Raw genomic sequence first — 24,499 nt, 5'->3', positions numbered from 1 at the left:
ATCTACTTTTTTTTTTTTTTTTTTTTGCCTAGGAATGATTTTCTGGAAGTTGTGAACTTTCTGAAGACCTTAACACTAAAATCTGAGGAGGAGAAAACGGAATTTTTCAAGTAGGTGAAGGAACTGCAATCTGGAAGCTTATGTCAGAAATGCTTTTGTCACACGGGCATCAGGCAGAGCTGGGAAGACTAGTTGCCAGGGAAGTGGTTCCTCGGGTGCCAGATTTTGACTGCTTTGGCAGAATATTGTTTGCTCTGTAATGCTGTTTGAATTTCCTTCACTCCCTTTAGCAGCACTACTCCATCTCCCATTGCGCAGTGGCAATCATCTGGAAAGTGCATTCATCTGCTGTAGTGCCACTGGGGGAGGGAGTGTGGTGTAACAATCTTGTTTGCTCGAGGTGGTGATCAGCCTGTCCTCTGGCTCCTTGCTGAGCTGCTTCAGGGTCCCGTTGCTTTACACAAAGGCTGTCTGCCCAGTTTCACAGTCTAAAATATCAGGAAACCTGTTTCAGTGTAGTGGAAGAAAAGAATTTTTCCTCAACTAATTATTAGAAGTAGCTTTCTTTTGAGTATGACTTTGTTTAAAAAGTGAAATGTAGCACCAGACACATTGAAGGCTGAAGTTTTCTTTCATGTAGGCAGATCTTGGTAAAACGATAATGAGAATTTTGGATAAGACTTGTCGAGTGAATTAATTTTGTGGTCCCAGCCTCCTGTGGGCAAAGCTGCTGTCTGTAATGGATGTCCAGGCTGCTGAAGTGCAGCATCTGCAGGAAATCCTATTGTTGTATTCTCCAGATTTCTTTTCTATAAGAGAAGCTTCCATTTAGTCATGGCATTACCTGGCCTGAGAAGGGGAGAAGCTATTTTTCTTTCATGCTCTTCTGGCTGCCTCTAAAATGCATTAGCTGGATGTGATTTCAATATGGGATTTCGTTTTTTACAAGGGAAACTTTCCTTATGTAGAAGCTCAGGCAGGCCCCCAAAAGAGGGGAAGGCAGCACAATGACAAATGGTCGTAAATGCATGAGAGGCCACTTTGATACCAATTGCTCTCTCCTGGAACACAGGTTCCTGCTGGACAGAGTGGCTGGCTTGTCAGAGGAGCTGATAGCATCACGGCTGGTGCCTCTTCTACTCAATCAACTTGTGTTTGCTGAACCTGTAGCTGTCAGGAGTTTTCTTCCTCATCTGCTGGGGCCAAAGAAAGGTGATCTTTAAATGCTTTATTCAAAATTATTACTGACAGTTTTGGAATTAATTCGGTGGTCATTCCACTGAATCATGAAGTAGTGTTGTTTGTTTAACAAGAACAAATTCTCTAATGCACAGAACTAGAGAGGAGAGTTATGTGAGCTTCCCCATTTGAAGTGCTTTTCCACTGCTTTGCTGATGCTAGGTGAGAATTACAAATTGCCCAGGCTTTTTCCTGTGTTTAAGTGTCACCCCACCTGCCCAGTGAGCCACTGAGAGCCTGGGCTGTACAGCCCTGCACTGATTCTCTTCTGTCATCTCTAAGGGAGATGTTCAGCATGTCTTGCTGGATCTACAGCAACCTCTGGCCGTGCTGCTTGCTTCCACTCTCTTATAGTTTACCTAAATAACTATTGGTATTTCAGGCAAGCAGTACTTCTTATGACTGCTGCTAAGCTTTCAGAGCCATTGCTGTCAGGCAAAAGATGCTGGCTGTCTCTCCTCGACTCAGACTCAGCACTGGGGTGATGCTGTAGATTTCAGCTGTAACAGTCTCTCACTGAATAGCTTTTGGAAGAGCTGCCTGTGGTTTTCAATGCAGGCTTTTCCCATCTCTTCCCTAGAGCAAACTGGAGAAAACCAGACCAGCTGCCTCCTGTCGCCAGCCTTGTTCCAGACTCACGTGATTCCTGTGCTGCTGAAGCTCTTTGAGGTTCATGAGGAGCACGTGCGGATGGTGTTGCTGTCTCACATTCATGCCTATGCAGAACTGTTCTCTCGGGAAGAGTTGAAAAACATCATATTGCCACAGGTTAAGGATGGGAAAGCAATACATGGTGTATATCTGAGTATATGGGATTTCTGCTGCTCTATTGGCTCTTAGCTCAAAACTAAGTTTTCGCAGCACTGGCAGCAAACAGTTTCCAGCCTCCTTTTACACAAGCCCTAAGTGTGACGCCCCCCCCCGATCCGGAGTGCTGTTTCTGTTAAACCTCATGCCTCTGACACATCCACTGCTTGTGCTGATTGGTACCTGTCAGCTTGGACTGCAGCCTCACAACAAGAGATGTGGCATTTCTGTTTCACAGAACACTGCAGCTGTCAGCAGGGAGCAATCGGTCTGAGCTCTCCAAATGCTATGACTGTGTACTCTTTAGCTTTCACACAAAGTGGAAGGCTGGTATTCTGGCATAAAATAATGTCCAAAATCCACTAAGAGCTTCAGGAGATCTTAGAATTGAAAAGTGCTGCAAATACAACATGTATAGAGGAGGGAGGAAAAAAGTGGGGAAAACAGGATGTTCTGTTCTTGATAACATTGTCCCATTCTTGCTGTAGGTATTGCTGGGCCTTCGAGACACTAGTGACTCTATTGTGGCAATAACACTACACAGCTTAGCAGTTCTTGTCTCCCTGCTTGGACCTGAAGTGGTTGTAGGTGGTGAAAGAACAAAGATTTTCAAAAGCTCTGCACCAAGTTTCATGAAAACTGCTGATCTCTCCCCAGAAGGTGAGTGAGTGATGTGAGCTCTTTTGGGATTCGTGTTGTTTTTATCCCTGCAACACGGGTAGAACTTCTTGGTTGAATAATCTTTTTCTGTTAGGTTAATTAAAGGAAACCTAATTTGCCCCTAAACTGCAAGGAAAGATGTGCAAAGGAAATCATATTAAAGTGCAGTTGTCTTTAGTGGAAGAGCTGTACTGTACTCCTCTGAGATTTACATACTTGCATCCACGTAGTCGTTCAGTATTTCCTCTGTCCTTCATGCTTTTTAAAAGCAGTAAATTTCATCCTCTTCCCCTCGATTTCTGTTTGTAGATTGGAAAAGAAATACAAACTTCCCTATTTTCTCAGCTCTCTGGAGGCTTTTCACCTAATCCAAATGAAGAAAGTAGTCCGTGCACCTGCTAGATAACTTGGAACCAAGTGTAAACCAAGTGAAAACTTTTCTGCATGTTGAAATAATACTTGTAGCTTGGAGGGAATCATTTGCTCTATTTTAGACATAAAGCATAGGTACCTATGTGAAATGCATGATGGAGGTGAATTTTTTTTTTCCAGTGTAAATGTTTTTGTCCTGCTTGTGTGTACTGGTAACTGCTGCTCCTCATTAAAATCTGTGGATGGTTCATTGCAGTGTTTTTTTATGTTATTGTAGTAGACTGTAGTAAATAAAAACCTTCATCTTCTATGCTAAGAAGAGATGCATTTTTCAGAATATGTTTAAAATTGGACCTGATTTAACTGTTGATGGAGGGGTGGGGGTATTGAAAATCAACCCTTTGTCCTCAACAGTGAGTGGTGAAGTACAAAAAGGTGATGTACTATATGCTGCATAGATGACACTCAATGAGATGTTTGTCTATGCTCCTGAAAGGATGCACCCTTTATGGAGGGCTCATGTTTTGTGTATCAGTTGCAGTCCTTTCCTGTCCTGTGAGTTGGCTGGCATCACACAGCATCAGGTGGAGACAGCAGTGACCCAAGTCCTTCTATTGCATCTTTGAAGGGATGGGAGCAGGGGCTTAAACAGCTGAAGCCAGTGTTAGTGCATCAGTGACAGTATGCTACAACCCCCCCCAATGATCTGGAACCAGATGCTTGCTCACTGTTCTGACCGGCCCAGGAAAACAAGCCTGCCTCATGCAGCTTCAGTGTGCAGCCTTTAACGTTCCCTCCATCATACCTCACCTTGGGTGCATCATACAAGTAAGGCTGTCATACAGCCTTTGGGATAAGGCCTCTTGTTCTTGCTCTACTCCTGCCCAGACATAAAGAGTTTGTGCAGTGGCATTATGCTTTGAATTGTGACTGCTATGCTTTCATATGAGGCAGACTGGGAGATTGGTGTTGCCATGCATCCAACTGGATCCAGCTGTGTGGCAGACAGCATTTTCTAAGCATCTAATTCAGATCATGTTGTTTGTTCACTGTGAGTACCTTGAAAGAACAGAGCAGCAAAAACTGACCCATTTACATTGCCTGAACTGTGTACTGGCGAGAGCTGCAGGAACAGTAGTATTGTTATGTATAGATAAGAGGTGCAGTTTTTGCATTGCAGTGCCAGTCTTTGCTATTGCTCATCTCTGTAATAAATAAAACTCCAATGCCGTGGGCAGTTTCAACTGAGATTGCCAACACACCTGGTGGACTTAATGGCCTTTCTTTTGTCCCTGCAGACTCACCAACTCATGCTGTAAGCAATCAGAGACACCAAACCTCTTGGCCTTTGAAGAACAATTCCAGCGTGCTCCCTGTCTCTGGAAATGCAGTTGTCAAGAAGCATTCTGTGCAACAAGACAATCCACTGGCTTTAAAGACAGGTAAAACTTTGACCTATCTCTTCCTTTTTAGAAACCAAGCGTCCTACAAATGAAAAGTTGGTTGAGAAATGTAAATTTTGCCCATGTGCTGTCTGAAAGGAAGGTAATAGTGAGGGAAAGAGCACATGACCCTTGACTTTCTAGGGAATAGTTATTTGGGAATCTGATGATTACACGCATTGATGCTTGGCCTGCTTTGGATTTTTGTATTTCCATACCGCAGGATCTCTGCTGTTCTTTTTCACCTCTCCACAACATGGCAGAGACCCTCCTGCAGACTGTTGCCTCTGTGATTATTTGTAGGCCAGATCATTCTCTGGCTTCAGAAGCTGACTCTGTTTGCTTTCATGGCGTTTTTTCAGTCCTTTATTGGCCTTCTCTCAATCACTTAATGATGTCTGCCAGCTGCCAGTTTTTAATGCCCCCCACTTTGCAGACAGGAAGATGGCTGTGCTTTCTAATTTGAGAAGAGCTCAGCACTGAAACATCTTCGCAATTACCGTTACTTTCTAACTGGCAAATGCTTTATGTCCATGCCAGGTGCCATCTGCTGATGTCAACCACACTTGCCTTTCTGAAATGCATATATAACACCTTTATCCTCCACAGGTGAGCAAACCACTCAGCTCCCCCTTAATGGAGTTCCTGGGAGCATTAATGTGCTTGGGAGCAGCAGGAGCTCTTTAACTACCTCCGAAAAGCCAGCAGAGGAGTGGCCAGACTGGAGTGAGCCAGAGGAGACAGATACTGAGAAAACTGTGAACATCCAAATTCAGCCCCAGAAACCACAGGGCAGCACAGGACCTTATTTTGTTGAACACGATGTAGATGAGAAGCCTTGGGATGACTTTGAGCCCAGCAGCCCTCATACTGACCTGACCTCAGGAAACTGCTTCACTGTGACACAAGCTGATGCAGCTGAAATGCGAAGGACTCTCCCGGGTACCCATCAACAGAGCAAAGAGTTAGAAAGCCTCAAAGTGAGTCCCTCAACAAAGTCCTCCCCTAAGAACAGCTGGAACAGTGACAAGCGGGACCATCAAGGACAACTAGGAAAAACTGTGCTGCCCAAACAAACCTTAGAGGAAAGACTGAAGTCTTCATCAGAGTCTGGCCTAGGAGAAGAATTCACCATCAAAGTGAAGAGGAAACCAGTGCAAGACCCTGAGCTGGACTGGTTTGCTGACATGATACCAGACATTAAACCTTCTTCAGCAGTCTTGATTTTACCTGAAGCAAGGACAGAAGCAGTTGTTCCCAGTCACCCTGGTGCAGAATCCAGCAGAGAAGGTGCCTCCCAGAATGCGCTGTTTTCATCCAAATTTGCAGCAGTTGATGTTAGTGAGGTAAGAGCTTATAGACAGCGGGGTTTAAACAAATGCACATTTGAGAGGGTTCTAAAGCACATACATCGAACAACATGCTGTTGTGGCAGCAGCAGGCTCCATACATCACATGTCATATATCATATAGCTGATAGCCTGAGGAAGTATCAGCAACGCAGGGCTGTACAGTTGTGAATACAAGATACTGAGTTCTGGATGATGCCTCTTATCAAGCACAGGGTAATTCCGTGGGCTGCCACAGCAGCAAGGCAGCCATGTTAAGGAACAGTAAGGAAATTGATTACGGAATTCTAAGTTAAATCTATGACTTTAGTTTGTGCTGCTGTATCCTGCATGCTAGGACCCTACGTGGCTTCAGGGTGAGTCTTTTGTCAGACAGGGGAAGTGAAATAAGGCTGCATACTGTCTGCTGAAGAAACGTGGCCCTAAGCACTGAGAGACAGGGGCTTCTAAGCACAGAGGATATTCAAGGCACTGTTGCTGGTGGTTATTTATAATGCTAGCAGGTTTTTCCAGAAGAAAGAGTGAAGAAATAATACCTGAAATAATACAGAGAAAAGCTTTTTGGAGCCTTGTTTTCAGGAAGGATTAGGTGAGGCATTTCTCCCATTCATAGACCTGGGAGGCAGTTTTATAAGCTGCCTTTCCGGGTAAGCAGATAAATGCATCTAGCTCCAGCTCTAGGGCTTCACAGACTGCTTCTGTTCACTAGGGAGGGGAGGTAGCACTTCCACCTGAACACTTAACCTCCATTAGGGAATAGATATTGACTTCAAGTTGTTTTGCTGAGTTAGCCCTAGGAGAGTTAGCACAGTGGTAGCAGGAGGAGAGGAGCCTTACGTCTAAATTGAAGTTGTTTACAACATTTGAAAATGAGACTTGATTTTTCAGATGCGCTGTTGTGATATCTACCTCATTTTATGGGATCCACTTATTGTAGTGCAGACAATGCTCTTGGAGTAGCAGAGAGTGAGATCAAAGTCAGAGTGCTAGAGTACAGCAGGACAACAGCTGTTTCTTACGAGGAAGGGAAAGAAGTCTATTTTATAGCATCCCGTTCTTAACGAAAAGTGGTTTTGATAGAAACAAAGCTAGATTTAAGTTTAGGAGGAAACCATAAGAAATTCCTTGTATTTAAAGTGTTTCCTTTTACAGTTAGAAATCCTTCAAGATGAAAAGCTGTAAATTCCAGTGCTTTGTTTTTGGTTTCTGAGGGGCTTTCTGTGTAAAGCCCAGGTGCTCGAAGGGGCAAGGAAGAGGGTGCCTTTCTCTTCAAACATCGTGAAAAATGTCTTGCTCTGCCATCACAAGTTGGCCTGGTTGCTGCCTGTCTCCTGTAGCTGCATTGAGAACAGAATTACAGTGTGCATGCTTTAATGTTGATAATTTTACACGATTCTAGGCTGAAGCTGCAGGCTGGGGTGAAGAAGAAGAGTTGAACTGGGAAGATGATGCTAACTGGTAATGGGACTGAAAGAGACAAAGGCAATTTATGCTGTGTTGGAATCTGTAAGAGAAGTTGCTGCTTCTACAGTATAATGGATAAGTACCTCAGCACTGCTTTTGTGAAAAGGCAGGCACTTGCTGCAGCAGCCAGCAAAATCCCAGGGGGCCCAATCCCTTCTAATGGATGCTCCTTTCCAATCTGTGCCAAAAAATGCAGGGAGGTGAGGCCTGCACTCGAGCAATAGGCCCAGCTGTGGTGTGTGCCATGCTGCTGGAGAGAGGAACAGCAGGATGGGTGCATTGGTGCTGACATGCTGATGGAGGCTGAGTGGTGGTGCAAGCAAAACTCATCTCTGCTCTGATGACAATAAATGAAAATTATTCTGATTTACCCGTTTATTGGGCTTGTTATTTTTGTTGCTTTTTTTTTTTTTCCTGGCAAGAAAGCCCTTAGAAATTGATCCTTGTAACATTTTAGCTGTAAGATGATTTTAAAATTAATCTGTACAACATATTTATTTCTGTTTATAAAACTCTTTCCATGAATTGCATAAACGGTGCTAGAAAATGCACGGTGAAGGACTGTTCAACTCAAACCATTTAAGCGCCACATTTATTCTGCTCTTAACTGTGATGAATAAAGATTATTTTTAAAAGATGACCCTAGTCTGGAGTGGAACCAACAGTGTTCAGAGAACAGCATAGAGCCTTATGTTGTTATTTTTTAAGTGTATTTTAAAATATTAACACACAGCACCTACTGCTCATCCCATGTGTGACAGGAACAATGGTAACTGTTATTTTCACAACAGATTCAAACATAGCAACATTCAAAATAAAATTTCATGAAACGTTTATCATCACAGCAGAGCTTAAGATGACTAACCTAGACAGCAGCAGTGTACAAAAGTCAGCTCAGAGGTGTCCATTAAAACATACTGTTCATCCAGACAGCAGGTATGTAAGATGGGCCTCAGTTCGTTTGGGGATATTAACCAAGACTTAGCAGTGCAGCAGACCGTCACCTCATGTCACAGTTTTTTTCTTCTCCAGCAGCCATGGTACAAAGCATCAGTTCCCTCACAACAGAGAGCTGAAAGGTTTCAGCATCTCTCACACCCCATTGCCACCTTACCGTACGCTGTCTCTGAGGATGGCTATAGCTGTATGTAGAGCCTCCAGTTTCACTGCAACCCATGCAGGGGGTGATCCTTTCTGCAGCAGCAGCTTCACGGCCTCCACTGCCCCCTCCATTGTGCCTACTGCTGACTTGTACTGCTCCTCAGACGGGGGGTGACACGCTCGTTTTGCCAGAGGCTGCAAATTTAAGTAAGCATTAGACATCTCTAATTCCTTCTAGAGGTGATCAGAATGCAAATGCAAGAAACCCTCACAGAGTGGAAAGCTGCACGAGACTCCCTTGTCTCATGCAAGTTCTTTCTGGCTGACAGGCAGAACAGAGCATGCAGCTGTAATATTGAGGTCCAGGACTGCACACAGCCTTTTGTTCCTAGAACACGGAAGGCAGCAAAGGCTGACTTGAACCTCTTCAGATACTTCCTCATTCCCCCAGAAAATTGCAGAAATCTACAATAGAGGCAAGGCAGTTCAAAGAAGTACACATACCTCTCCTGTTGACTCCAGTTCTCCAACCATTTTCATAAAATGTGCACCACAGGTAATCCTTTCTTGTTTCAGGCGTTCTATACGTGCTTCTGTTGTCTCTTCGCCTTGCCTTACCTAGGGAGAAAACCACAGGAGAGGTAACAAACAAGAAGTCATTACCAGCCTTCAGCAGTTCTAATAAGTATCAGAACAATTAGGGAAATAATCCGAATGTGTGAGAGTTTATAGAAGCTGGTCCAAGAAAAAAAGAAAGAAGGAAATAACACAGTGCGATGAAATCACTGTCTTTTTTCATAGACACCTCATCTGCCCACAACAACAACTGCAACTTTGCCAAAACCTACAGGAGTGTGGCAGCGAAGCCAGGCTCATAAATCATGGATATGTGCAACATCAACTAAGAAAGCAGTAAGCTGATTCAACAACATACCTTAGCCATAAAATTAACAACTTTATTCTTAATTTCTTCAGAATCAAGGCACTGAGGAACAACATCTTCATGGATTGTTTCCTGTCAGAAATGTTGGGTAATAGATCTTTAGTAGTTTAGTTTCATATTAAGAAAGAAATACACAAAGAAAAACGTTTCCGTGACAATATCAGAAGAATTCTCTGGTGACAAAGTATTTTAAACAACCTTCCTCGTTGCAATCAATCTAAACAACCAACGTTTCATTTTCATTCACTTCTAGCTCCTGAAATCACAGGTAACTGCATGAGGAGTTTGACCTATGTGCAATAGCATTTGTAACTAAAATCTTGCATTTTCAGTGAAGAGCAGCAAACATTTAAGACACAACAATCCCTGTATGACCAAAGCTATTACATCCAGAGTTCTGCTGTTCTTACCTCTGCAAAGCGTCTAAATGCCTCCAGTGCACGCTGGTGAATCAACCAGGTTTGGTCAGCTAGCAGAGAAGCAAACAAACAGGACAGCTGGGGTACAACTTGCCTCTGGAAAAAGACCAAATATCTATCAATTACTAGCAGTTAATTGTATCTTACCAGAATGATTGATTTATTAAAGGATTGGTCTAAGCTCAAGGCACAGGTTCATGAAATGTGAGAGTGCTACTGCTCTGTTTGGCAACACATTTCTGTAAGGGAGGTGAAATGCTTTCTTAGGGGCTCAGACATCAGCCTTTTCTAACCGGTAAGAAGCAATGAGCAAATAAATAAACCAAGCATCTTACATGCACTCGGGGTGCCAATGAAAAATGAATCTCCAAGATGATTAAGTCATGGCACATCTGTATGTATTTAACTCAATCTTTTATATTTCAATAGTTGAACATCTTTTCGCTGAAGTCTAAAGAGTAAGTAAAACCACTGTTATTATTACCTGTACTTCTGGTGGTATAAACACCTTCCCCACAGAAGAGAGAAAATCCAGCATTGCTTGACGAACATGATCGGGGGGATCCATCCGGAGAAGGGAAGACAGCAGGGAAAATACCTGCAGGAAACAAAGCCCAGCAAACAGAATAACAGATGAATGCTGCTCTGTGTAATCATTGAATCTGAGGATGCTGATTTTATGAAGTGGGACTGAAAACAAAAGATGTGCTATTGCTTGCGGAAAACTAGCGGGGATAAAGACCAAGCCTTGGGGTAACTTTGGGATGTCATTAAATCACAAAGAACAAGCTTTTCATGAAGCACATTGCTTGTAATTTTTGGTTGTTTTCTTTACCTGGCTAATTAGTTGAGCATCTAATGCTTGGATGAAAAACTCCAGAAGCTGAAGTAATAAACACAACGTCTGCTGGAGACATGGTTCATCTGAGACCTTCAACAGATCACAAGGTATTAGCAAATGCATTATCAGTGTATTTCAGTTTATGGAATAACTACCTAAAGTATTTGCAGTAGCATCCTAAAATTCTTAGCCTAATTACACTCTTAAAGCAATACATCATGAGCAGCAGAGAAGATTGAGATAGAAATACAAATACATATTTCTAAGCAGTTGTATTTTTCAAGATCCTTTCCTCAGACTTTTATTAATGATCTTTCTTAAACCCCTTTTCCTTCCTCCACTCACCAATATAAGCAAAATAAAGAGGGTGGCTCTTTGCACCCTCCCTTCCAACATTCATGTACATTGATAAGATCTTCCCAAAAACTTCCATTTCTAGTCTGAACAGTTCCAGCTCCCTAAGCCTCTCCTCACAGGACACACACTCCAGTCCCTTGATCACCTCTGTGGCACTTCACTGGACCCTCTCCAGGAATTCCATCTCTCTCTTGGACTGGGGAGTGCAGCTTCAGGAGTGGCCTCACCAGTGCTGAGAGGAGAGGAAGGATATTGCCTCCCCCAGCCTGCTAGCAACACTCCTCCCAAGAGGCAGTCCAGGCTATTATCAGCCTTCTTTTTCTCAAGGGCACATTGCTGACTCTTCTCAACTCCTTTCCTTTGGGTTTTTTTTTGTTTTGTTTTGTTTTTGTTTTGTTTTAATCTGGAGTAGTAACTGTGATAATTACTTTTTTTTTGCTTGACTCCAGCTGCAGACATGAATGATTGGGTATATAGTCACAAGGGGGAGATCACCTTACCCCCTGTTCTCAAATATGAGAGGAAAGTTACTAGCTCTGTAGGCTTTCCTGTGCTAACCAGTATCACCATGGGTTTTGTTCACTTTCTAATAGACATTTAACATAGGCCAAATACGTAATTGAGATGAATCAGAATGAAGTATTTCAGACTTCTTGTTAAGCAAGTCTGGCACTGAGTGACAGATGCAGTAAGGAGGAGCCACGCATTTGGGGAAACTCAAACTCCATTTCCTAGCACAAGCCTATCTATTAGACAAGCCACCTGACAACAGAATTGTGCTTTACAGAAATGGTCTGACCCAAGTAAAACAACTTAGTAACAGACATGCTGTAGCAGCAGCAGCCTCCCACAGACATCATGTTTTCACTGTCAGAATAGTAAATACTCTCACCTGCTTAGCCTGAAGGAAAGTCCAGAACTGACCAAGCACTCCCAAAATAGATGTCCGAAGTTCTGCCTCCAAAGCATCACCAGAAAAATTGCAGGTAACCAGCAAGACAGAAAAGGCAACATTCTAGTAGGAAAAAATGTTGTATAAGTAAAACAAAAACCCCAGCTTCACATTAAGTATCTAAAATGACACCAGATGGCAAGAAGCCTAATGGGCTGTGCCACAGCTGTACAGCACAGCTAATCCACCAACCCCATGGCCAGCAAAGCTTCCAAAGTGAGGAGAACCATCCGTAACTTCTGTGGGATCTCAGATGGTGCTACAGCTGTTAGCTGCACTGCCAGGAGGAAGCTGGCAGCCGGTACTTCACATGGAACCTTCTGGGTTCTTCCACTCCCTGCTTTTGCCAGGGAGACCAGTGAGCACCTTTCAGATTTGATTCCACACAAAACCATCCAGACTTCAGAATTAGTTTTATAATATGATAAAAACAGGAAATTGTAAAGAAAAGCACATCTGCTCATCCAGAGAGCAAAAAGCAACTAAAGTAACAAATAAACCAAAAGATCTCCACTATCACTCTCAGAGTAAAGGCCCCCAAGGCATTGCACACTGTAAGAAACATTAACATTAGTGTTCTTGATGATGCATTTGCTGACGAGGTATAGAAAAAAAGCTGTGCAGTAGATAGAAGGAAAAAACTGAGGCAACAGCCACAGCTTCCTCATGGTCAGGTAGTACAGAGTTCATATGCTTTCACAAAGAGAACCAAATCTTCTTTACCACAGGTTGGAGCTCTCCCCAGGCACGCCTGCTGCTCAGCCACCGTCTGCACTGCGCCAGCGCTGCCATGCAGAGCTCCCGTACCACTCGCTTCCCAAGATCAGGGTTCAGGGCTCTGAGGGACACGTGCTGCCACACAGCCAAGTTTTCCACTTCTTCCGGGAGAAATTTGTGAGCAAATTCCACCTGTAAATAAAAATATAAAATTCATTCGTTCATAAAATAATATGAACTAATGGGACCAGAAAAGAATTGAATAACTCAAAAAGCTCTGAAGCCAACAAGGAAAAGAAAAACACAGAATCACAGAATGGATGGGACCTCAGGGATCATGAATCTCCAACCCCCCTGTCACATGCAGGGCCACCAACCTCCATTTAATACTAGACCAGGCATAGGAAAACACTTCCTATTTGCTTTATAAATATTATATTAGAAAGTTTTACATTATATAGTTTTCAAGAAAGTCCATTTGTTCAGTAAACAGAAAACAAACAAAAAACCCAACAACAAAATACAGAACTGCCACCTCCCTGCCAGAAGTAGGACATCAGAACCATTAAGCTATTTATGCTCTCAGCTACTTGAAGCAATGGCCCCAGATATTAGAAGAAAGAGATGAAGGATCATAAACGTGCATCACCTTGCTAAATCAACCCCCAAACCATCCCAACAGATTATATCAGAGAACTTGAGAAACTTTCATTCCTGAAGAGCAGTACACCAATAGGTTTGCTTGCAGTAATCAGTCTCCTTATTAATAATCAGTCAGTTCTGCTGACATCCATGTAGGCATTAGGAAGAGTCTGAACATTTGCCATGATGATCCTTAAGAGCCTGCTTCTGCAGACTGCTGTTCTTCTTACTCCAGACTACTTTGCAACAAAATTTGAGCCTACTTGTCTTCTCACAAGCAACAGTGATTGAATAGATGATCAGCCACTGTCACCCCATGCAGCTGATGCAATCTATCTACACAAGTATATATAAAGAAAAGCTAGACGTGTATTCCCAAGTACTGAAATTACTTTAATACTCTTTTTACTATGTTGATTTTCTTGGTATTAGTTACATATTGCAGTATGATTCTTCATCATAATCTCTACTAAATGAATACAAGAGATGACTACAAATTAGATTTTATGTACCCTGTACAATTTCAGTGATAGAAATACAGTTTCAGTAAATTAGGGAGATGTGCTCTTTCCATACTTCAAGAAAGGACTTCACTGACACACTACTGTGTGTCACTATCAGAGAAGTGTACCACTATAGAGAAGTGTACGTGCCTGCCTTGCTTTGAAGAGCACATCTGCACCAATTAGGATCTAACACTAACAAATTTACACTAGTGGGCACTCAGCATCCTGACATTTCGAAGGACAGGAGGAAGATACTTTGGACACATGGCTCTGATTCAAAGCTGTTTATTAAAGGCACAGCTGGTGCTGTACTTGCCTGATGATCTGGAGCCATCAAGAACAGCATGCGCTTCAGCAGCACACCCAAGACTGAGACCTGGTGACACTCATTGGGCCATGACTTTATCTGGATTAGGAAAATAGGTAATGAATCTAATTAAATTAAGGAAAAAAATCACCACTCAGCAAATGAATTCTGTACTGAATGTTCCAAGAACTGCTATGCGAGATGACAACAGTAACACTACATAAGACAACGCAGGACACATCAGGAATACTAGCTAGATGGCTTTGTATTTTCACAGCACTGTTTTGCTAATTGTTAGCCCAATATGAGGAATTAAAGTCATCTCCGTTCTGGATTTGGATAAGAACCATTAAACTCTCCTCTTTGGCGATTTAGAAATTTGCAGTAGAACCAGGATCAGAACCGGTGCTGAATTCCAAACATCACTGATTCTTACCAAGTGAGCAATCACCATACAGTGGTGAGCACACAGTTCAGCTGTTCCATACCTGAAATGTGAAAAAGAGGAAAGTTATATGGAAGTACAGATGAGTCTGTGTTTCCTACACTTGTACAAATTAAATATCATACATCTTGTCTCAGAGATGGCCATTTCTCCTAACACATTTAAGCACAGATAAAATTTACTTGAGAACTGCTCCAGAAAGCAATCATTAACAGAATTATGTTCTCCTTGAATGAAAATAAAAATGGCTGAGCTATTTCTGTTCCTAATTATCAAATTACTTCTGTATTTGAAAATAATTCAATGCTGGGACAAGTTTGTCTTAAAATTCTCTCTCACGTAACAGAACTAACTGGATCTATGGAATCCTGCTTGATTTGTAATAAGAATCTCTTACCGAGAAAGGAAGCACCATGAGTCCATTGCTAGCAGGGATGTGATCATACTAGAACCCAGCACAGCATCCAGCAGAGCGTGCTCCTGAGGAAAAAATGCTCATCTAAATTCAAGCAGAAACAAACTGCAGGCCTACTACTACTATTACTCCATTAATTAGCACAGTAGAATTCTCAGCTCATCCAATTTGAAATGTTTTAACAGCTGATCTTCACTCTTTCTACTCAGCCACAATATTAACCCAGCAGCTTTAGTTTTGCATACTTGGAACACGTGCATACATTCATTACAAAGAGCTAAAGGTGCCCCACTTCTCAAAATACTTTATGATGCACATCTCTTTGCAAGGCAACTGCTGTGTGTGTGTGTGTGTGTATGTGTGTACAGACATATATTCACATTTAAACAACTGTACTATTTTTTGCCATTTTTACTGGCGCTTTACTTAAACACAAATCAATCCTTTCCTCATACATGAAAGCACTGAAGTTTTCTTAACAATTCGGTATCCCCGTGGGAAGAGAACAAGAATTTCCAACACACTAAGGTTCCACAAGAACTTGTACGCAGTTTGATTTTCCCCTTTCCTCACAGGTAACATTTTGTGTGTAACTGAACCCCTGCGTTTCGAAGAGCAAGTCAAAGCACTTGATACTCAATCATTTCTTCAGCTGCACCATTAGGCATAACTCATTATTTTAAAAATATTATTTTTGCATCACAACAGCTGAAAAGATGATAAGCAACATCAGTCTTACCAGATGAGGAAATTGTGATGGGAGTGTGGAAGCAATGAAGGAGCACAGATGGACACAGACATAGTGGTACAGGGTGATGGGGACTGTTGGCTGTCCTGTACTGATCACTTCTGGCAAACAAACAGGGAGAGAAAGCTCGGCAAAGCATTGCTGGAAACTCTGGAAAAGAGCTGAGAGAAAAGACAGGCTGGGGGTGGGGGAGTGAGAAGGAAGAGGGGAAGGAAGAAAAACGACAACAGTTGTGTTACAGATAGGCAAGCCCCAAATCCTGCGAACACCATCTCTACTACAGAAGCTTTGTCTTCAACTAGAAACTATGGCAGTAACTTCAGCGCTTTATTTATATGCTAGATTTGTATTTCTGACTACCTTCCTCTTTCACAAGCACTATTTACAAAGACTATTAGAGCATTCAGGCATAAAAATGCAAGATTTTAACTTAGCAAAATGTCAACATTATATACATATCTCTTTCTTTGCCCTGGACATAGTCTAAGTATCATCCCTTTCTTGAAATAACAAAGACATTCACAGAACCATGGAATGGCCTGTGTTGAAAAGGATGACAATGATCATCATATTTCTGATCTGTACCCTTCAGCCCTGAAGCAGAACACCAAGTCTTGTTTTTCCCAGCGTAAGGATGTCAAACTTCACAAATCTGTGAGAGAAACCCTAACAACTGAGCTCCACTGCCTGCACAGACTGATCCCTCTAGTGAGGAACTACAGTGAAAATATTTTCGGTACCGTTTTCCTGTGTTCCAGAGAGTCTGTACTTCTTCAGGCTGAGAAGACAGCTTGTCCATGATGGTAATCAGAAGGAGACACTGGGGCAGCTGCTGCTCAGCAGGAAGACCTGGAGAATTGGTTTTGAAATGTGCTATTAATCACCCTGGTAAATATATATGGTGCTGAAACTAGCTTTTAAGCAATTGACAGAAGATGAAGAACTGGTGATACAAAGAAGTTCTCAGTAAAACAATCCAAAGTCTCTTATAGACACACTCAGAATAAAAACAATGTTTAATTGTGTTTGAAGTGAAAAATAAATGCAATATCCTTTATCCATTAAAAGCTAAAATACTGTAGTACTGCTGCGAAGAGTTACAATCTATGTGCCTTGTGCTTCCTATCCCCTTGACAGCACTGGATGAGACACTGAGAGCCCAAACTTTTCTCCTGAGTGTGTCATGATAACCACAAGACCACAGCACACACGTGGGAGAGAAGCAAGCCCACCCAGCCTACAGAGAGAAGGAGCAACTGATGCTCACTTCATAACTCTCACAGTGTTGCACAGCTATCCAGAATTATAACATGCAGGTCAGTGCAGAAATGTTAAAGGTGGTTATGACAAAGATAAGCATCTTCCATTTTGAAGACATTTTGTTTTTCACAGAAAAAAAAAGTATCAGGAAAAATATCTGCCTCAATCAACAGCACAGCATAAAATGGTTATTCTGCTTTAAATGTTAGTGGCAAATATGGAAGGAAATCGTGCGAAACAGCACAATTAATAGGATTTGTTAACCAAATTGATTGCAAAGTCATTGTGAGCACTTTGGAAAACATGCATTCAACAGCAATGTGAACTTCTATGCAATTCATCTGAATTAGCATTCAGCTGACTATAACACAGTAACAACAAAAGAAACGGTGCAAGCAAGCCAGTACAGAATGTGGTCCAGAATGTCACCATACAAATTCTGGCCCCTTACACATGGCTGCATAGCACTGCACTGATGGTAGCTGTGTTTTAAACACACCTGAAGTGTCCCTTAGCACTTGCTCCATGAAAGGGCTAAAGGGAAGAAGCTGACTGACGAGAGGATCTAGAGCCACAAGAAAAACCCGCGATATTTCATCTTGATGTACCTCTGAGATCGCTGGAGCATAAAGACTGGGAGGAAATTTGCTGAGGAAAGAAGAAAAAACCCAAACATTCTCAGTGGCATTACTTTTCAAAACAACTACAGAAAAGCCAACTCGTGCTCTCCCTCTTACTGCTATATAAATGAGAGAAAGGACTCCTCATTTTTTAATATCTATTACAGCCTGAGAGTTACAACTTTGTATTTAGTCTTTCAGCCCAAAACTCAGCACTGTTCTAAACACTGCAAAGAAGTTGACGTTCTGTGAGTTTTAAAATGTGTAACACATTAGAAATACAGACAATGCAACAAACTGAGCAAAACTTTTGAAAGAAAAACGATAAGCTGCTTACAGTTTAGGGAAGGAAATACTTATAAGCATCACATTAATAAAAGCTTTTGCTTTAGGTAGAACCAGAGTCCCACTGGGAGCTTTTAAGAGATTGAAAGCATGACAGTAAAGCTGGGAAAAAAATCCTAGATGCTCTGAATTTCACTTACCTGTATATCTGAAGGAACAGTTGATGCAACTGTGAGCATAAGTCAGACAGGAAAGGAAGAAATTCCTGCAAAAGTCATTAATTTTGAAAGGTACTTAAATTATAGAACACACAATTAAATGTTCTCTTTCTGTTCTGCTAGTTTCTGTTCTGCTAGTGTGTGAATACTAAGCATGCAAAAACAGATTAAGTTTTAACAATCCACAGCACAAAACAAGTACAGGACCATCCTAGGAATGGCTTATTGTCTAATTGCCATGCACATATATATAATTTACTGAAAATAGTGACATTTCTAGACTTGTTTTTACAAAAATAGTAAGAAGAGTTGCAACAGCCATACATTAAATGCTCTGACATACACTGTAAGGCTGTCTCATCCAGTCAGAATGCTAAAAATCAAACTCCCACTCTTACCCCATGGGACAAAGTGGATGCAGACCACATCACCACTGCTTCTCCTAGAGAGCAAAATTATCTCACATACTTTCTAAAAATGGGTCGGTTTACAGCATCTTTTCTACTAATGAGGAAACTTAAACATAGCAACTAAGAGGGGAGGAAATTCGTGTCAGAATTGATATCAGTACAGTAGCATTTTTAACTATTAACACTGCATCCAGACCATTAGACTGTGCTGCGTGTTAAAGTACGCTGGCTTCAATCTGACACCACCAAAGAATTCAAATAATCAAACCTACCTTGGTGTAGTATACCAGGGAATTGGCAAAGAATCTGCACAGTTTGACAGTCTTCTGGAATAGCCTGAGGTCAGTGCCATCCTGTCCAAAAGAGCAGGTCTAAAACTTCAAATACACACTAACAGGATTCAGAGGAAATTTAAATTGCTAGCAGCACTCAAAACCCATTTCACATTTAACTCTCTGCAAACTCAGCAGCAGTGGGAGACAAACTTTAGAAATCCTCAACATTTTCATATCAATATTCAGAACTGAAATGCTATCTTTTGGTTCACCTTGGGATTTCATCAGTTTAGGAAATAAACAAAACTCCCATAGAAAATGGTGGAAATTCATTTCCAGTGCCAATACAAATGAAGTCAAGTGGCCTGATTTGCACACAGTTTCAAAAGAACAAGGTATTCTGCCCACCACACATGAGCTAAAAAGAACATTTAAAAAAATTAATACCCCAGGCACAGTGAATTTATCTTGCAGAAGCTCAGTGGCAGCTTTGGAAGCTTTTTAATTCACCTGAATGTCAGACATCTTCATTTCCTCAGCTAGTTGTAAACTGGAGTGAAAAGAAAGCAGAGTATCGTTGCACAGACCGCTGAGGATGTCACTGTGTTTCAGATGGCACTGCAGCAGAGAATGGTGCTTCAGGCTTTGCCTAAAAGAGGAATATAATGAGATGTTTAATTGTCACAAGTGATCACGCACTAAAGTAGAACAAATCCAAACAACTAATTCTTCCATTTGAGCCGATTTATACCACATTAATTTGTGCAATATCCACACTGAAGGGAAACAGACTGAGAGAAAATTGCCCTCTTCATAACCATGACAGAAGCACAAAGGGCAGGTAGGCTGAAAGCACAAGACAGCACAGTTTAAGTTAGAAACATCTACAAAACTGCACGTCAGAACTCTTAAGACTATTTATTCAACAAAGCTTTTTCAGATGCTCAAGTCAAGCTTCTATCACTTCTTCATGGATGATGCCTGTTTTCACTGACGGTGCATTTAATTCTACTTACTAGCTAAATTTTCAAAGAAATTGAGTTCTCTAATCTCCATTTCACTCCAAACTCTGAACACGAAGCTAGTGAAACTCTGGTTATGTAGAATTATGGCTCAGATCGCAATAAAATTCAGGATTTTTTAGACATACTTGATTATGAACTTCCACGTATTGGCATGAAGAGCATGGTCCATATTGGAAATGACAGAGCAGATCTCCAGCATGGTGTGAATTACTACGAAGGAAATAAGAATAGCAACAACTGAATTCAAGCAGTCATAATTTCACAGACAGCACCGCATTGATGCTGAATCAGGAGAATGGCTCAGTTCTTAGGGCTGTCCCTTTCAAGCAAACACATTCAACATTCCCCATCTCACACACAGGGTTTCAAGCAGCAAAACGCTGCCTTCCAAAGGGCTGGTCAGGACTGCAGGAACTGAACTCAGAACCATGCTTAAAGATTCAAACATTCTTTCCACAGAGAAAAAAGAAAAAAAAGACTGAGCAAAACTAACAACCTTTAGATCCACTTGTACCTGACACCATATCTGTGATGTCATCTTCAGTAGATGCAGACCCCACAGAAATCTGATCAAACAGTTCCATCAGCTGTTTCTGAAGAGAATAAGTTTCCTTGAACACAGCTTGCAGGAGGTCAGAAATCAAGTGCAGATGCCCACAGTACACTGATTCGCTATCCTATAAGAAATGGGGAAGACAAGGTTAAAAAAAAGTTCAGGAATCACAGACTGACCTTTCAAAAAGAACAAAGCATAGATGTACATGCTTCTACTCAATACCCAGCTAGATCTGTAGTTTCTGATACCAACACCTGCTTGCTAAATATGAAATGCTATTTACCTGCACAGCCTAATCAACAGCTAGTGAAGTCTGTCTGGCTCTGGTGAGTTCAGTTGGCTTTGGATTAGCATTTGATTCATGAATCTCAGATCATATTTCTGAACACAACAGTATAGCTGTAGAACAAAGAAAGCAGCATTCCAAACATTTCCCAAAACTTCAGAATTAAAATTGTTACATAAAAGGTATGGCACCTGAGTTCAAATCTGGCTGTAAATGATCCCGTAAGAAACAAAAAGTGAACAGTGAAAGTGAAGGCTCACCAAAAGCTGTTGTGTCCTTATAATAACCTGGTTTCATATTGACTGTTTAAGTGGGCATTACTGTTGCATCTAAAAACTGATACATGTTACTCCTTGTAACTAATAAAAAGGTTTTCATTTCAACTTCCAATCCACTTTGGAACACACATATAAATAAGGCAAGCAGCACCATTTTCATCACCCTTTGTAGCTCTGAAAACTCCTGCAGCTATCAGAAGTGCACAGATATCACAGCCTACATTCATAAGCAGAGCTTATGTTCAACTGACACTGATGCAAAATTTGGAAATAGGAGGGCCTATGCCTGCCACTACCAGGTACAAATTGGTGGGCAGACAGATGAAAAATAACTTTTGTACTTGTACATGCTGTAAATGATTTAATAGCAATAGAAATAAATCCTACAGCAACATTATTTTGAAACAGGATCTTCTTATAAAGGGATCATCTCCCAGAAAACAATCAGTCAGACAATTTTTCTCCTTCTAACACAGGCCTACCTTGCAGTGTGTAAACGTGTTCTTTATTATATAAAGAACAGAGGATGGAAGGGTGCGGATACTCTCCAAGGGCACACAGTCTTGCAGTGTACAGATGTATCGTACACAACTGGTCAGAGTTTCCAGGAGTTGCACTACAGTCTTAAATCAAGAAGAAACAACCATAATTAATGCTTTCCAACTCCTGTACAAACTTCAGAAGCATTTTTTCTTAGCAGAATTGCTCCTAGATTTTATGACATTCAAAGTTCACCGCTATTTGCATCAATAAGTAGTTTATTAAAGACGAATATAGGTCTACAAAATATCAACAAATCCAATGCTTTTTCTGATACCACTCCCCACTTCTTTTTGCTACTGTTCTCTACTTTGAAAACATCTTAACTCCTAAATGGCTGTAATAATAATTGCCACATTTAGTCTTCAAATATGGAGAATTACACTCAATTTGCATTAGAAACTATGCAGAATTTGATATTTTCTTTACGTTCTGATCAACATCACAGGCTAAACACAGTCAAATAATTCATAAAATTTTAACTGAACTTCAATTGCAATGATGTTTGGATTACATTTTTGCCAGCTAGTTAGCAGACAGCATAAACACTCAAAAAAACCCAGTTAACTTATTAGGTAAAACCTAAGCATAATGGACTTGCCTGTAAAAGATTCCTTACAGTACTGCGTAACTCTGTATTCTGGTCAGTTAATCCTTTGGCTTCACTGGAGAGTTCATACATCAATTTATCATATAACCGTAGAGTCTGTCAGGAAAAAAATTCACATAGTTTAAATATTTTATTTATAAACATGCACAAAATAAATAGCAACACCTGCGTGCTCCCTTGGACAGGAGTCAGAGACTACCAAGATAACTCACGGGAGAAAACGATGCTTTCTAGAACATAAATTGTAAACAAAATTATATACCAAGATGTGAAAACCATCTATTCTTCCCAAATTATAGACAGTTGCCAGGTAAATGCAGGGTATGGCATGGTAATCCTTGTTCAGGAGATGCATGCTATGAGCCACTTTTCTTCTATCTCTAAAATTTGCTACAGGACACTCAGGAAAGGAAATGGAAATCAACTGGGCATTTTTACAGGCTTGCTAAAATATACAAGATGAGGCCTGAACCTTTAGTTGGCATTTCAGCACCACTTTAACACCATTAAGATACACGTATAATACAACCACAGTACAAAATACCATTTAATCAAAAAACAGAACATATGTCAGATCAATATTGCCTAAAGGCTTATTCAAAATATTACTCACAAATATGACAAAAATTATTTGTGATAGGAGTATTGGGTTCTTCAGCTTATTTATCACGAAAGCTGGCCTCAAAGTAAAATTCCCCACCTTGGTTGCTCTATACAAAGCCCAACGTTCTCAAAAAAAGAAGAAAAAAAAAAAGCAATTCTATTATTAAATAGAGAAAATAAGACACTATTCAATCCTCTCCCCACTGTATAGAATGGTAAAAATCACAGAAGTAGTCCAGCAACACTGTTAAACTTTTAACAGTCAAATATTGATTTCAAGCTTTGCATGCGAAGTAATGATTCTTTGCTGAGCCCTCAAAAGAAGAACCAATGCATTCTAAGCAGGTTTTCAGTACTGTACTGACAGAAAATGTCACGTTCAATTGAAGGTGGCATACCTTAGGTAATACTTTAGAGAAAAACGTTTCTTCCAAATCTCCAAGGCTGATATGAGGCAAAAACATTTCAGTCAGGATCCTCAAAACACCTGCAAAGCAAAACATTTCCAAAACATTATTGAAAACCATGTGATTATCAGAAGTACTAGGTACTGAACAGAGGGAAAAAAAGAACTGCATGGAACAGAAACAGATCAGACATCCGATTCTGAGAGAAGAAATGTAACGTGTCACTTATTATGTATGTCACATTAGCTGAAAAAAAAACACTAATAATAATAGCTCCGACATGCATAGAACCATCAGCAACAGCATCACACTGGACTATACTTGGTTGAAGGCTGAGTACAGTTGTTTACCCATAGCCTGGCACCTAGATACAACTGGAAACTTCCATATTCTTAATCTCAGATAGTTACAACAGTTTGATGTGCTGGCTAACACTGAGACATAGCTGAGCAGTGAATGTTAGCAAGAGTCCTAAACAGCTGCATCTCAATATTTTTTGATCACAGAAGTAGGTGGTAGGGTTTGGCCACTTGTGAGATAACAGCCAGCACCACAGAAAGCATCACCTCCCCCTTTCAAGAGCCTAAAAATCACAAATAGAGGCAAAGAAAAAACAGCCTTACATGCACATCTTATGAGACTTTATGAAGCTGTGTGTGTGATTCCTGTAATGTACAAGGTGCAGGATTGGTCAGGACCATGACAGAAAAGTCACAGGTGAGAGCAGAGCTCATTAACTCACGCAGAACTTATACGTGCAACACAATAAGCCTTAGCATAAAGACAACCAGCTGGCTGCTACTTACGGATGTGCTCAGTCCAGTCTTCGGACTCTTGATACATAGAGTAAAAGCGTTAAGGAAACTCAGGATCTGCAGTAAGACTGTATTAAGGCATTAGCAGAAGCAGAACCCCACAAACCGAAGGGATGCTCCATAACCAGCACAGGTGCTCAGCATATCAGAACACTTCTGTGTCCTGGGAGCATGCTTTGTATGCCGTGATTATGGGTTTTTTTTTTAATTTTCTGGGGGATGGGAAGGAACAGGGGCAATTACTAAAAGCTCTCCAGGAGCCACACGCTATTTCTCGCCTTTATTTTGGTGAAGTTCAGCACTCACTTCCAGCAAAACCCCGCACCCACCCACAGGCTTACATGCTTCAACTGCGCGGGGCAGCCCCACCATTTCAGGGTACCCCGTGTGGGTACCCCCGGCTCCCCCTACCGCAGTCCCGCCCCCCCTCCCACCCTTCAGGAAGGATATGAGGAGCCGGGGCAGGACGGCGGGCAGCTCCCTGCGGCACAGCTCCCAGTCCCAACCGTCCAGCTCCCGCAGGAGCAGCTCGGGGTCGGTCTGAGACATGGCACGACGCGCTCCGCTCCCCTCAGCGGTGGCGGG

The 24,499-nt window shown here is 41.4% G+C and overlaps 2 protein-coding genes across 5 annotated transcripts in view; one reads left to right on the top strand and one right to left on the bottom strand.

Annotated features, from left to right (window-relative positions):
• SCYL3 (SCY1 like pseudokinase 3) overlaps positions 1–7,973 on the top strand; it is a 13,434-nt gene extending 5,461 nt beyond the window's left edge. For all 4 annotated transcript variants that reach the window (XM_042873528.1, XM_042873530.1, XM_042873527.1 and 1 more), the window contains 7 exons: positions 33–110; positions 1,073–1,212; positions 1,820–2,007; positions 2,535–2,706; positions 4,377–4,520; positions 5,130–5,866; positions 7,269–7,973. In XM_042873528.1, coding sequence (XP_042729462.1) covers positions 33–110; positions 1,073–1,212; positions 1,820–2,007; positions 2,535–2,706; positions 4,377–4,520; positions 5,130–5,866; positions 7,269–7,331 — 1,522 coding nt within the window. In that variant the 3' untranslated portion in view covers positions 7,332–7,973. The remainder of the gene's footprint in view (positions 1–32; positions 111–1,072; positions 1,213–1,819; positions 2,008–2,534; positions 2,707–4,376; positions 4,521–5,129; positions 5,867–7,268) is intronic.
• On the bottom strand, positions 7,683–24,499 carry CUNH1orf112 (chromosome unknown C1orf112 homolog). The gene is made up of 24 exons (XM_042873526.1): positions 24,365–24,499; positions 23,906–23,945; positions 23,091–23,179; positions 22,081–22,185; positions 21,422–21,562; positions 20,334–20,496; positions 19,945–20,029; positions 19,305–19,443; positions 18,792–18,872; positions 18,092–18,156; positions 17,486–17,634; positions 16,467–16,575; positions 15,718–15,904; positions 14,961–15,043; positions 14,555–14,606; positions 14,128–14,217; positions 12,670–12,855; positions 11,887–12,009; positions 10,632–10,727; positions 10,281–10,394; positions 9,788–9,892; positions 9,369–9,449; positions 8,939–9,052; positions 7,683–8,629 (listed from the first exon to the last, which is right to left on the bottom strand). The coding sequence occupies exons 1-24, from the start codon at positions 24,461–24,463 to the stop codon at positions 8,444–8,446; spliced, it is 2,682 nt and encodes an 893-aa protein (XP_042729460.1). The 5' UTR covers positions 24,464–24,499; the 3' UTR covers positions 7,683–8,443.

This window comes from Lagopus leucura, unplaced genomic scaffold, assembly GCF_019238085.1.
Source record: "Lagopus leucura isolate 7727_CA_CO unplaced genomic scaffold, USGS_WTPT01 Super-Scaffold_100009, whole genome shotgun sequence".
Classification (NCBI taxonomy): domain Eukaryota; kingdom Metazoa; phylum Chordata; class Aves; order Galliformes; family Phasianidae; genus Lagopus; species Lagopus leucura.
The sequence above is the reverse complement of the archived record's forward strand: the minus strand, read 5'-3'. Positions and strand labels throughout refer to the sequence as shown.

Coding starts and splice junctions, on each gene's coding strand:
- CUNH1orf112 (XM_042873526.1), bottom strand. CDS start 24,463: ATGTCTCAGACCGACCCCGAGCTGCTCCTGCGGGAGCTGGACGGTTGG. Junction 20,497..21,421: donor ACACGTTTACACACTGCAAG/GTAGGCCTGTGT, acceptor CATTTCTTATAG/GATAGCGAATCAGTGTACTG. Junction 17,635..18,091: donor CTGTTCCTTCAGATATACAG/GTAAGTGAAATT, acceptor TTCTTTCCTCAG/CAAATTTCCTCCCAGTCTTT.